At 39.6% G+C, this 13,305-nt stretch overlaps 1 protein-coding gene across 2 annotated transcripts in view; it reads right to left on the reverse strand.

Moving 5' to 3' along the window:
- Positions 1-13,305, reverse strand: part of LOC110454273 (monocarboxylate transporter 9-like) — a 48,669-nt gene that overhangs the window by 15,319 nt on the left and 20,045 nt on the right. For both annotated transcript variants that reach the window (XM_021503702.1, XM_021503703.1), the window contains exons 2-4: positions 11,604-11,818; positions 4,764-4,880; positions 3,461-3,604 (exon numbers count right to left, since the gene is read on the reverse strand). In XM_021503702.1, the coding sequence (XP_021359377.1) occupies positions 3,461-3,604; positions 4,764-4,880; positions 11,604-11,818 (476 nt within the window). The remainder of the gene's footprint in view (positions 1-3,460; positions 3,605-4,763; positions 4,881-11,603; positions 11,819-13,305) is intronic.

The raw sequence follows: 13,305 nt of genomic DNA on the forward strand, positions 1-13,305 counted from the left end.
TTCCTTACCTAACGGTTTATAAGTCCAGAAGCACAGCTGGCCTTCTCCTCATACCCGCGTCAACTTAACTTAAGTCACGCCGATGGGACAAGAGGACTTAAATGCATGAGTCTTTAAACAGTTCATGGAAGCAGAGTTATACTTGAGGACAAAAAAGGGAGAATTCGTTTATCTTAAGCATAGACTTGGGATCGCTGCTGGGTAGGCGAACAGACCTATTGGTCGGAACTCCCCGCCTGAGGTCGGAACAAAGACGTTACAGCGTTCTTCTGTCTATCCAAAGATTGGAACTCTATAGATATATTTGTATTATATAGTCTCAGTTTTTATTTTGAAATTTATTTTTTGGTTTTTTAATTATATTGATAATTTTGGTTCAAATATTGTAACTACCCCATGTTTGTTGATAAATAATTAAATCTTGTTGTATCAACTCAGATTTAATTACTTTTCATCTGATGATACCTCTATTTATATACCTAGCCATCCAATGAAATGCCTTCTTTCATTAGCCAATCAAAACTACTCTTACTTCCTAATTACAAAGAAATAACTAAAGCAAGTCTATACTAACGATCATTTATTGAACAATGTAATTAACAAAGAATCAACCGCTTCAGAGTTTTTTTAATTCTGGCGGAAAGAATAGTCATATTCAAGTGGTCAGTGGTATAATTTCAGGCTTATTTGCAGTGGTAATTTTTGTGATATAAAGCAAAACGTTAGTGACACAAACATTGTGACGGGATGACGGGAACTGTGTACTCACTACAGTAAGTAGGTCAGAGGAAACCATCCGCTTCGGGGAAGTGTGCAAGAAGTACAATTTCAGCAAGCACAGCATCGTCAGAAAAGTATTCAGAATATTTTTTATTAATTGTACACTCACAAAATACATGCATTGTTGTATTTTTCACATACATATGGCTAGTTAAGAAAGCATCGAAGTGAATGCTTTATCTGACTATAAGTTGGCGAACCACACACTGTTGTCACCCTAACACAAGATGAAACCCGTAAGGGCGGATTCATGTAGGCGCAAAACCCTTCTACCAACCAACCAAATGGTCACATCATCTTCTGGATAACCGAACTACTCGGTAGTGAAGCGGACGTAAAACCTATCAATCAATCAATCAAAATGGCGTCACTAAGGTATGAATGAAAATGCTAGGGGTCGCTGCGGCTACCAAAAACATTTGCATATGAATGAAATGTGAATGAATGACATCCATAAAAGGAGATATCAGCAACCATATAAGGACCGAAAGACTATATATAGTCATAGGTGGTGTATGTATTGCTAGTGCTAGTTCCACGTTAAGCAAATTTCGTAGTATGCGCGATCCCCTAGACACTTGCGTTACCTAACGCATGTGTCAAAAACCGTTAACAGTTTGCTTCTAAATATTTAGTTGGTATCACTTCACTCATCCTTGCTTTGTTCGACTAATTAAAGTTCGGAGTGGCTATTGACACTCGGGCTAGATAAGCAAAAAACGGTATGCCGAGTGGCGGATTCCGGAAAGTTTTCATGTGGCGATAGTAATTGTGCGTAGACGGTTGTGCATGTCCGGATAGGACTAAGAACGATAAATGTAAGCTTTGTTCAACAATTAAACAAGGTGAATGGATTATTGACTTAATTTAACAATGTGTATCAGTATATACACGTAAGAAAACGTGTTTTCTTACTTATTATTACAAATTATAATTCGTTGTTGCTAGGTGTTCTGAATGGCCGAGTAAGAAGATGCATGGTTGTTAGGATACCGGAATGTTTGAAAACTGCATTTCTATTGAATTGCCGGGTTGTCATAATATCATATAAATCTAAGCTGAAAAATCATTTGTAAAAGTGATATATTTCAGTATTTGTTTTGAAATTCGCGGTATCGTAAAGTAGACATCACACGGAAAACTACGTTGACGTAACTTAATGTAATTGTCATGGTCGACTTTTCCGAGATATCGTTGTACATTTGTTGAGTTTTATAAGAAGCAATGTTGCAGCAAAATGTTAAAAGTTACAGCTGCATGAAGGTAAACGTATTTATAAATTTGAATGACAATAAAACTGTAAATCTAAACAGGGTAGCTGATGGGAATGGGGCTTACTGGTAGGAGTAATCTTAGTTCTAGGGGTAGAAAAGGGTGCTTGGGCTAGTGAGTATAGTTTTAGGGGTAAAAAAAGGGTGCTTGGGCTAGTGAATATAGTTCTAATGGTAGAAAAGGGTGCTTGGGCTAGTGAGTATAGTTCTAGGGGTAGAAAAGGGTGCTACGGCTAGTGAATATAGTTCTAGGGGTAGAAACGGGTGCTTGGGCTAGTGAATATAGTTTTAGGGGTAGAAACGGGTGCTGGGGCTAGTGAATATAGTTCTAGGGGTAGAAAAGGATGCTTGGGCTAGTGAGTATAGTTCTAGAGGTATAAAATGGTGCTTGGGCTAGTGAATATAGTTCTTGGGGTAGAAACGGGTGCTTGGGCTAGTGAATATAGTTCTAGGGGTAGAAATGGATGCTTGGGCTAGTGAATATAGTTCTAGGGGTAGAAAAGGGTGCTTGGGCTAGTGAATATAGTTCTAAGGGTAGAAAAGGATGCTTGGGCTATGAATATAGTTCTAAGGGTAGAAAAGGATGCTTGGGCTATGAGTATAGTTCTAGGGGTATAAAATGGTGCTTGGGCTAGTGAATATAGTTCTTGGGATAGAAACGGGTGCTTGGGCTAGTGAATATAGTTCTAGGGGTAGAAAAGGGTGCTTGGGCTAGTGAGTATAGTTCTAGGGGTAGAAAAGGGTGCTTGGGCTAGTGAATATAGTTCTAGGTGTAGAAACGGGTGCTTGGGCTAGTGAATATAGTTCTTGGGGTAGAAAAGGGTGCTTGGGCTAGTGAATATAGTTCTAGGGGTAGAAAAGGGTGCTTGGGCTAGTGAGTATAGTTCTAGGGGTAGAAAAGGGTGCTTGGGCTAGTGAATATAGTTCTAGGTGTAGAAACGGGTGCTTGGGCTAGTGAATATAGTTCTAGAGGTATAAAATGGTGCTTGGGCTAGTGAATATAGTTCTAGGGGTAGAAATGGATGCTTGGGCTATGAGTATAGTTCTAGGGGTAGAAAAGGGTGCTTGGGCTAGTGAATATAGTTCTAGGGGTATAAAATGGTGCTTGGGCTAGTGAATATAGTTCTAGGGGTAGAAAAGGGTGCTTGGGCTAGTGAGTATAGTTCTAGGGTAGAAAATGGTGCTTGGGCTAGTGAATATAGTTCTAGGGGTAGAAAATGGTGCTTGGGCTAGTGAATATAGTTCTAAGGGTAGAAAAGGATGCTTGGGCTAGTGAGCATAGTTCTAGGGGTAGAAAAGGGTGCTTGGGCTAGTGAATATAGTTTTAGGGGTAGAAAAGGGTGCTTGGGTTAGTGAGTATAGTTCTAGGGGTAGAAAAGGGTGCTTGGGCTAGTGAGTATAGTTCGTACCTCCAATTATAGCAAAGCTGCCAAACGTCAACGTCAGATTTGTGGAGAATGCCGTCAATAACAAACTCACACTCATAAGCACGGCCCCAGCTATAACAGCAGGGCGGAACTGGTACTTGTTGATCAGCATACTGCATATCGGGGCTAGGCAAGAAAAGAACATAGTTATGTTTCCGAATTCTTGTCTTATGCTTGTAGACAAGATGTAAATATATATATTAAATGAAATATTATTAACATTGCAATCGCATCGCTTAATGCATTATTCGATTTAGAAACATTTTTCACCGAGTTATCAAGCTATGCTGAAAGCTGAATCTAACATTTAAGTTAGGCACTATCCACCAAAGTATGGAGAACACGGTGTTTAGTTGACTTAAGATGATAAACAGTTATCACTCAGGGTTCTAGGGTTTGTCATTCGAACAATTTTCTCATCGCTCACACGAGGATAACATCGCAAGTTCACCCGCGGTCGCCCCTCGATTTTATCCACGTGCTCACGACGTGAAAATTGGTCACACGACAAACCACCCAAAAATGTCTCCAAGTATAGAAGAAATTGAACGTCCTTGGTTATTAGGTAGGTTCGATTTGCTCTTACGATACTTCAACTGGACACATAAGGGTACTTGTATTGAACGTCCCGGGCCTCTATGGGTATTACACGGTGTATAATAAATGTAGGATTACAATTATTGTTACGACTGTAATCTTTACTGTTTACCGTGTTGTAACAAGCATTTTTCATGAACGGAATAAAATCTGCCTCCTGAGACGATAATCGATTAATGTGTAGTACTCGTTTACAGAAATGCTCAATCTACATTATATAAAATGTATATAAACACGTGTTATAACCCGAACATATACTTACCAAACATGAGTTGGAGACCTGGCAGTACTCGTTTACAGAAATGCTCAATCTATATATACACGTGTTATAATCAGAACATACTTACCAAACATGAGTCGGAGACCTGCTGGCAGTACTCGTTTACAGAAATGCTCAATCTATATATACACGTGTTATAACCCGAACATATACTTACCAAACATGAGTTGGAGACCTGGCAGTACTCGTTTACAGAAATTCTCAATCTATATAAACACGTGTTATAACCAGAACATACTTACCAAACATGAGTCGGAGACCTGGCAGTACTCGTTTACAGAAATGCTCAATCTATATAAACACGTGTTATACCCCGAACATACTTACCAAACATGAGTCGGAGACCTGGCAGTACTCGTTTACAGAAATTCTCAATCTATATAAACACGTGTTATACCCCGAACTTACCAAACATGAGTCGGAGACCTGCTGGTAGGGTGGCCACCCAGGCTGTAGCTGAAGACGATTCGTGGAACTTTTCTTTAAACTTCTTTAAAAGAATCCCCGAAGATTTTTCTATCCCAACTAAAACGTAATGAAATAGACAAATAACTTTTTAGTTTAGTTTAAATATAGTTATTGCCAAAATTAGACAAGGGATTAGGCACAAGTTATAACAACTTATCAACGCCTTCTCCCAATATACATTTGAAATGACGTTACAATAATGACAATAAATATATACAATTGTTATGACAATTTGAACTCAAAATCTCTTGCTGGATTTAATAAAGTTTTGCACAGATCTAAAAATGTTTGAGTTAAGGTCCACGGAAAACTGTGAATTGCCAAACAAAAGAATTTCTAAATTTAACTCAACATTCAAATTAATCAAATTTTGAACCAAAATACGTCTTTCGTTCGTAAAAAGTTGACATTCCATAAAATAGTGAAAGACATTCTCACAAGGATGACCACAATTACAAGATGCACTCTCAACAAGGTTAACTCTAAAAAGGTCATAATTAAGGGAACTGCACTGGTGTCGGAGCTTAGTATGCAAGATATTAAGTTTACGATTTCCGATTTTAAAGTAAATAGGTGGACTTGACTGAATATTTGATGTTAAACAGGATTTGAATGAATTAATAGATGGTAGGGATCGAACCGAATTGTCTAAGTTATTCCAATAGTGAAGGGTAGAAGGTAGAAAAGAAGAATTAGTAAGAGATAATCTGAAAGGAGGAATCCTATAGTTATTATTGTTATGTAAAGCGTAACGATTATTTTCTCCAGATACAGGCGGCAAAAGATGATTGAAGTAATCAGGAGTTAATTTATTATGCATCTTATACACTAGTTGAAGTCTCCTCCGTTTTCTGCGATTAGATAAAGTTTCAAGACTAGTTTCGTAATATAAAGTATTAATAGGAGTATACTAGTGGGGTGACACCTGAAGGGATGTCACAGATGGAATGAAGTGTAGAGGGCAATAACTCTGTTTAAACACGGGTAAAACAGCTATTCAACATGACATTGAAGAAATTGTTCGAGTGTTTTAACAAATTTGACCCCTTTGACCTTAAATAAGGGTCAAGGGCTTTTCCTTTTCCACAATTTGTCTGGCATGATGCTGCCGTAAAGGCAAAGAAAAAGAAATGGACAAAATTTATTAATATGAGTATATGAAGGAAGTCCTAATATAAGCGAGCAGCTTCACGTTGGTCTTTTTCTAACTTTTTAGATTCAAAAACAGTGCAACCGTCCCACAACTCACAAGCATATTCTAAAACAGGTAAAATAAAAGTCTTGTAAATTATTAAAAGAGCATCCCTACTTAAAAAGAGTTTCAGTTTCCGTAAGACATTAATTTTCTTCATAACAGAAGTGTAAATTCCATTTACATGATCCCCCCACTTTGATTCGAATTAAAAGTTACCCCTAAATGTTTATGACAATCTGTAAAATTTAAGAATTTCCCATCAAATTCTAAATCAAAGTCTTCTTCGATATCGATTGAATTCGAAATAAACAATACATCTATTTTTTCAGGATTAAAATTAACCAACCAGGTTTTTGACCACGTATTTAAGATATCTAGGTCTCTATTTAAAGTTTCTGAATTTCGTAACAAGATGAAGATGACTTAAGTAATGATGTATCGTCTGCAAAAAGACGAGACGTTGATTAAAAAATATCTGCTATGTCATTAATAAATATAAGAAATAAAAGTGGGCAAAGAATAGAGCCTTGTGGAACCCTGCCTCAATTAGACCTACAGAAGAATGTGAACTGTTTAAAAATACCTTTTGGTGTCTCTGAGACAAATAATTTTTTAACCACATAAGCAATTCACCTGAAATCCCGTACGATTTTAACTTCACTACCAGACCTCTATGCCAAACCCTATCAAAAGCTTTGGATATGTCACAGAATGCAACACACGTATGGGTTTTTTCTTCAAGTGCAATACAAATTTGGTGATATATATCAATGAGTTGATACATGTAGAATGACCATGCATAAAACCAGACTGATATTTGTAAAACAAAGAATTTTCTATAAAGTAGTTGTACAAATGTTTAAAAATCACTCTTTCAAAAACTTTACCAACAGTGGACAGCAAGGAAATTGGTCTATAATTCGAAGGAGAATGGCTGTCACCCTTTTTAAACAATGGCATGATATTAGCTAATTTCCATTTATTTGGATAAATCCCTGTTGATAAAGACATATTAAATATTATTTCGAGCGGATTACAAACAGTGCAAGCATTATTTCTTAGCATATGATGGCTGATTCCATCCCCACCCGAGGCCTTGCCGAGCTTCAGTATCTGTAGAACATCGCGTATTTCAGTTGAATGTAATCTAATTGAACTAATATTTTTGTCAGTTTTTGGCTCAATAATCGGGACATCCGTGTTACTGTCATCTACTCTAGTAATACTACAAAAATAGTTATTTAGTAATTCAGCTTTATCTTCATCTCTAGTAACTATGTCATTAGTAATAGGATCGACTAAGGAAGGTATAGGTTGTGAAGTATCAGACGTTTTAATTAACCTTTTAATTAATTTCCAACAAGACTTAGGATCAATAATATCATAAACATTTTCATAAAAAGTAACATGTGCATGCTTTTTCATATTATTTACTTTGTTTCGCTGTGATTTGAATTTATTGATATCTACCGAACGTTTGGTTGACCTCGCTATTTTATGTAATCTATCCCTAATTCTTAAGTTTTTTCTTAGCTCAGAAGTCATCCATGGCTTATCATTAGGTTTTATATTTACTTCTTTACTAGGAATACATTCATTGGCAAAAGATAGATAAATGTTCGTAAATCGATCACTTGCTAAATTAACTGAGTCACAATTATAAAAAGTTTCTATCCAATTATGATTAGATATAAGTTCATTAAATTTTTCAAAATTTGGACTCTTGTACTGCCATACTTTACGTTTATAGACTGGTTTAAAAAGACAAGGAAGATTTATGGAAGCAGTACAACCATCGTGGTCACTTAATGATCTATCAACAGAAATTACAGAAGAGTCAATACAAGAAATAGAGTCAGATAATAGAATAGGATCTAGTAAGCTAGATCTAGTACGTCCAGTACAAGTAGGATCTTTTATAACATTAGTTAGTGATAAGAAGTTAATGATGTCAAAAAGAACGTGATTATTTGAAGCAGTGAAGAAGTCAACATTTAAGTCCCCTGTTACTATAACATTAGGAGAGATATCAAGAGCATTATTTATAGATGACCATCAATTTTCCCAAAACGGTAGGATAGAGCTTTCTGGTCTATAAGCTGTTCCAATAATGTAAGTCGAGTGGGGTAGGCTAATTTTTGTCCATATTACCTCATCACCAGGATATTCCAATTCTGGAAAACGATCAACTTTCAAAAGATTATTTATATAAACCAAAATACCACCCCCAGCAAATAACTTATTTACCAGTTTAATTACAAAATGCTTTATGTAAATCCACAATAAAATAATCAAAAGGGGTAATAGTACATTGTTCAAATTTCTAACAGAAGGAGTATATCATATTGCGAAACACTTATGGCAGCGCTAACGCTGTATTTTTATAGATGAAGCAAGCGCGCAGTGGATGCCAGATTTCACCGGACGAGGGCGCAGTGGATATCAGATTTTACCGGACAAGGGCGCAGTGGATGTCAGATTACACTGGACAAGGGCGCAGTTGATGACAGATTATAACGGACAAGGGCGCAGTTAATGTCAGATTATACCGGACAAGGGCGTAGTTANGACAAGGGCTTAGTGGATATCAGATTACAGTGGACAAGGGCGCAGTGGATGTCAGATTACACCAGATAAGGGCGCAGTGGATATCAGATTTCACTGGACAAGGGCGCAGTTGATGACAGATTATAACGGAAAAGGGCGCAGTGGATGTCAGATTATACCGGACAAGGGCGCAGTGGATGTCAGATTACACCGGACAAGGGCGCAGTGGATATCAGATTACACCGGACAATGGCGCAGTGGATGTCAGATTATACCGGACAAGGGCGCAGTGAATGTCAGATTACACCGGACAAGGGCGTAATGGATGCCAGATTTCACCGGACAAGGGCGCAGTGGATGTCAGATGACACCGGACAAGGGCGCAGCGGATGACAGATTATACCGTACAAGGGCGCAGTGGATGTCAGATTACACCGGACAATGGCGCAATGGATGTCAGATTACATCGGACAATGGCGCAGTGGATGTCAGATTATACCGGACAAGGACACAGTGGATGTCAGATTATACCGGACAAGGGCGCAGTGGATGTCAGATTTCTTGGACAAGGGCGCAGTGGATGTCAAATTTTACCGGACAAGGACGCAGTGGATGTCAGATTTCACCGGACAAGGGCGCAGTGGATATCAGATTTTACCGGACAAGGGCGCAGTGGATATCAGATTTTACCGGACAAGGGCGCAGTGGATGTCAGATTTCACCGGACAATGGCGCAGTGGATGTCAGATTACACCGGACAAGGGCGCAGTGGATGTCAGATTTCACTCGACAAGGGCGCAGTTGATATCAGATTATAACGGACAAGGGCGCAGTGGATGTCAGATTACACCGGACAATGGCGCAGTGGATGTCAGATAACACCGGGCAATGGCGCAGTGGATGTCAGATTTTACCGGACAAGGGCACAGTGGATGTTTAGATTACACCGGACAAGGCGCAGTGGATGTCAGATTTCACCGGACAAGGGCGCAGTGGATGTCAGATTATACCGGACAAGGGCGCAGTTGATGTCAGATTTCACCGGACAAGGGCGCAGTGGATGTCAGATGACACCGGACAAGGGCACAGCGGATGTCAGATTATACCGGACAAGGGCGCAGTGGTTGTCAGATTACACCAGACAAGGGCGTAATGGATGCAAGATTTCACCGGACAAGGGCGCAGTGGATGTCAGATGACACCGGACAAGGGCACAGCGGATGACAGATTATACCGTACAAGGGCGCAGTGGATGTCAGATTACACCGGACAATGGCGCAGTGGATGTCAGATTATACCGGACAAGGGCGCAGTGGATGTCAGATTTCACCGGACAAGGGCGCAGTGGATGTCAGATTATACCGGACAAGGGCGCAGTTGATGTCAGATTTCACCGGACAAGGGCGCAGTGGATGTCAAATTTTACCGGACAAGGACCCAGTGGATGTCAGATTTCACCGGACAAGGGCGCAGTGGATATCAGATTTTACCGGACAAGGGCGCAGTGGATATCAGACTTTACCGGACAAGGGCGCAGTGGATATCAGATTACACCGGACAATGTCGCAGTGGATGTCAGATTACACTGGACAAGGGCGCAGCGGATGTCAGATTTCACTCGACAAGGGCGCAGTTGATATCAGATTATAACGGACAAGGGCGCAGTGGATGTCAGATTACACCGGACAATGGCGCAGTGGATGTCAGATAACACCGGGCAATGGCGCAGTGGATGTCAGATTTTGCCGGACAAGGGCACAGTGGATGTTAGATTACACCGGACAAGGCGCAGTGGATGTCAGATTTCACCGGACAAGGGCGCAGTGGATGTCAGATTTTACCGGACAAGGGCACAGTGGATGTTTAGATTACACCGGACAAGGCGCAGTGGATGTCAGATTTCCCCGGACAAGGGCGCAGTGGATGTCAGATTTACCGGACAAGGGCTTAGTGGATATCAGATTACAGTGGACAAGGGCGCAGTGGATGTCAGATTACACCAGACAAGGGCGCAGTGGATATCAGATTTCACCGGACAAGGGCGCAGTTGATATCAGATTATAACGGACAAGGGCGCAGTGGATGTCAGATTTTACCGGACAAGGGCTTGGTGGATATCAGATTACAGATGGATGTCAGATTACATCGGACAATGGCGCAGTGGATGTCAGATTATTCCGGACAAGGGCGCAGTGATTGTCAGATTTCACCAGACAAGGGCGTAATGGATGCCAGATTTGACCGGACAAGGGCGCAGTGGATATCAGACTTTACCGGACAAGGGCGCAGTGGATATCAGACTTTACCGGACAAGGGCGCAGTGGATATCAGATTATACCGGACAAGGGCGCAGCGGATGCCAGATTACAGCGGACAAGGGCGCAGTGGATGTCAGATTTCACCGGACACGAATATTGTCCCTCATTAGAAATAGCACAACTGCTCCTGCGTGTCACCTATAGAGATAATCTCAGACAATCTGGTGTGAACCGGACTCATCAATTCTAAACCAACACATCTCCTTAAATAACGAGAGGATGATGATGTTACGTACAATAACAGATTCTCCTCACTCCACTGATAAAATACTGACTGGTTTACACTGACACGTTCCCAAACGCAATAGTTTAATTACGTTTTGATATTTTACACTTGCCCGAACAGAATGTAAAGCAACCATTATACACAATCAATGAATTACTATTTACTGGAAATAGATTTGGAACATTGTCCCAAATACTCGAAATACAAGGTATCCACGGACAAAACACTATCCCTATATCCTAACGTGAAATCAATGCTTCATGTTAGAACACCAAAGCTTGTTGGCTAGAAAGGGTGATATTGTAACGTTATCAATGGTCTCATGAACAGTTTCCATGTAAAGCTTAGAAGAAGCCTTATTCGCTTTCCTAAGAAGGAAAGACCGAAAAGGTTTCCGGCTTAAAAAAAATTCGCGTAGTATCTTTGGCATTTTTTGGTTTTACATGTTTTAACAATGGAGTGTACGTGTATCTGAGTGTACATATAGTACTTACATAATATAATATGAATCATCAGGCTGCCGAAGACGACCAACCATCCCCATCCACCATCAGGAGCAGACAACTCCTGCTCGAACTCAATATTTTCCACATCTTCATGGATTTCCATCTCTTGATGACTGACCGTGCGCAGCAGCAGTGCGCCATTCTCCGTGTCGCATTGTTTGGCAGAAGGACCAGTAGACTCAATAGACTCCATCGCTGGCGTGCTAAAAACAAAGAGACGTTTCTAAATATTGTTTTTATTAAATTGTTTTATGAAGACTTTTTTCTTTCTTCGAGTATTGTTAGGGATATCTCCGCATTGGGAAATATTAATTCCCAACAAGTGTATTGAGAGTTATTAACATGTTGAGAGGATCGGGCTGTTAACCATTGCAACATCGAAACCTTTCTATTTGAGAAGGTGCGGTGGTGCAGTGGTAGGAGCGGTTAGGCCGAAGGTTAGGGTTAGGGTTAGGCCGAGGGTCGTGAGGAAGAGGTCTGGACAGGGCACGAGTCAGAAAATGATATTCATTCGTCACTGGTGTTTCTATGTCATTATGTATTATGAAAAGTTCTTTTAATACAACCAATAAGTTTTTCTATGTGACGTTTCGATGACTAGTACGATATGTACACTGTCACACTTCATCAGACAAAATCACATAGAAAAAAAACATGGTTGTGTAAGAAGAACTTTTCATAATCCATGCTTACCAACCTGAAGAAAATGCTTAGAAATATGTCAGTTAGGGTTAGGGTTAGGTTTAGGGTTAGGGTTAGTAAGAATAACACCTAAGTGCTTCGTTAGTAAGAATAACACCTAAGTGCTTCGTTAGTAAGAATAACACCTAAGTGCTTCGTTAGTAAGAATAACACCTAAGTGCTGATGTTGGTTAGTTATTTGGATAAGGATGTTATTAAATGCAGGGATGAATGGAAGTTGCCGATTTGAGATGACTTTCTTTATGATGATGATACACATATTAACACTTTCATTTTCAGGAGTGTCATCTTTTCCGAATATAAAGGAAATATTTGACCACGGAAAATCTATATTACAATTCGTTACAAATTGTTGTCTTAAAAATGACCATAACACACGTGTTTGAGGACAATCCCAAAATAAATGCGAAAATATATATTGACCTCGGACTGCGTCCTCTGTTAATATATCTTTTCTCGGGTCGATAAATCCAGGTATAGACCTCAGCCGAAGGCTATAATTGAATAATATCAAATTAATATATGATATTACAATAGTCCTACAATAACACTCATTGGAGCGTTAAATAGAAGATGTTAATACTCACCTGCTACTGATGCTCGACTCATGTGTACAGTTGTGTTCTGATATCAAGAGTCATATGAACAGTTGTGTTCTAATATCAGGATTCATATGTACAGTTGTGTTCTAATATCAGGATTTATATGAACAGTTGTGTTCTGATATCACGATTCATATGTACATTTGTGTTCTGATATCACGATTCATATGTGCAGTTGTGTTCTGATATCACGTGTCATATGTATAGTTGTGTTCTAATATCAGGTGTCATATGCACAGTTGTGTTCTGATATCACGAGTCATATGTACAGTTGTGTTCTGATATCACGAGTCATATGTACAGTTGTGTTCTGATATCACGAGTCATATGTACAGTTGTGTTCTGATATCACGAGTCATATGTACAGTTGTGTTCTGATATCACGA

This window comes from Mizuhopecten yessoensis, unplaced genomic scaffold (assembly GCF_002113885.1).
Source record: "Mizuhopecten yessoensis strain PY_sf001 unplaced genomic scaffold, ASM211388v2 scaffold7743, whole genome shotgun sequence".
NCBI classification, from domain to species: domain Eukaryota; kingdom Metazoa; phylum Mollusca; class Bivalvia; order Pectinida; family Pectinidae; genus Mizuhopecten; species Mizuhopecten yessoensis.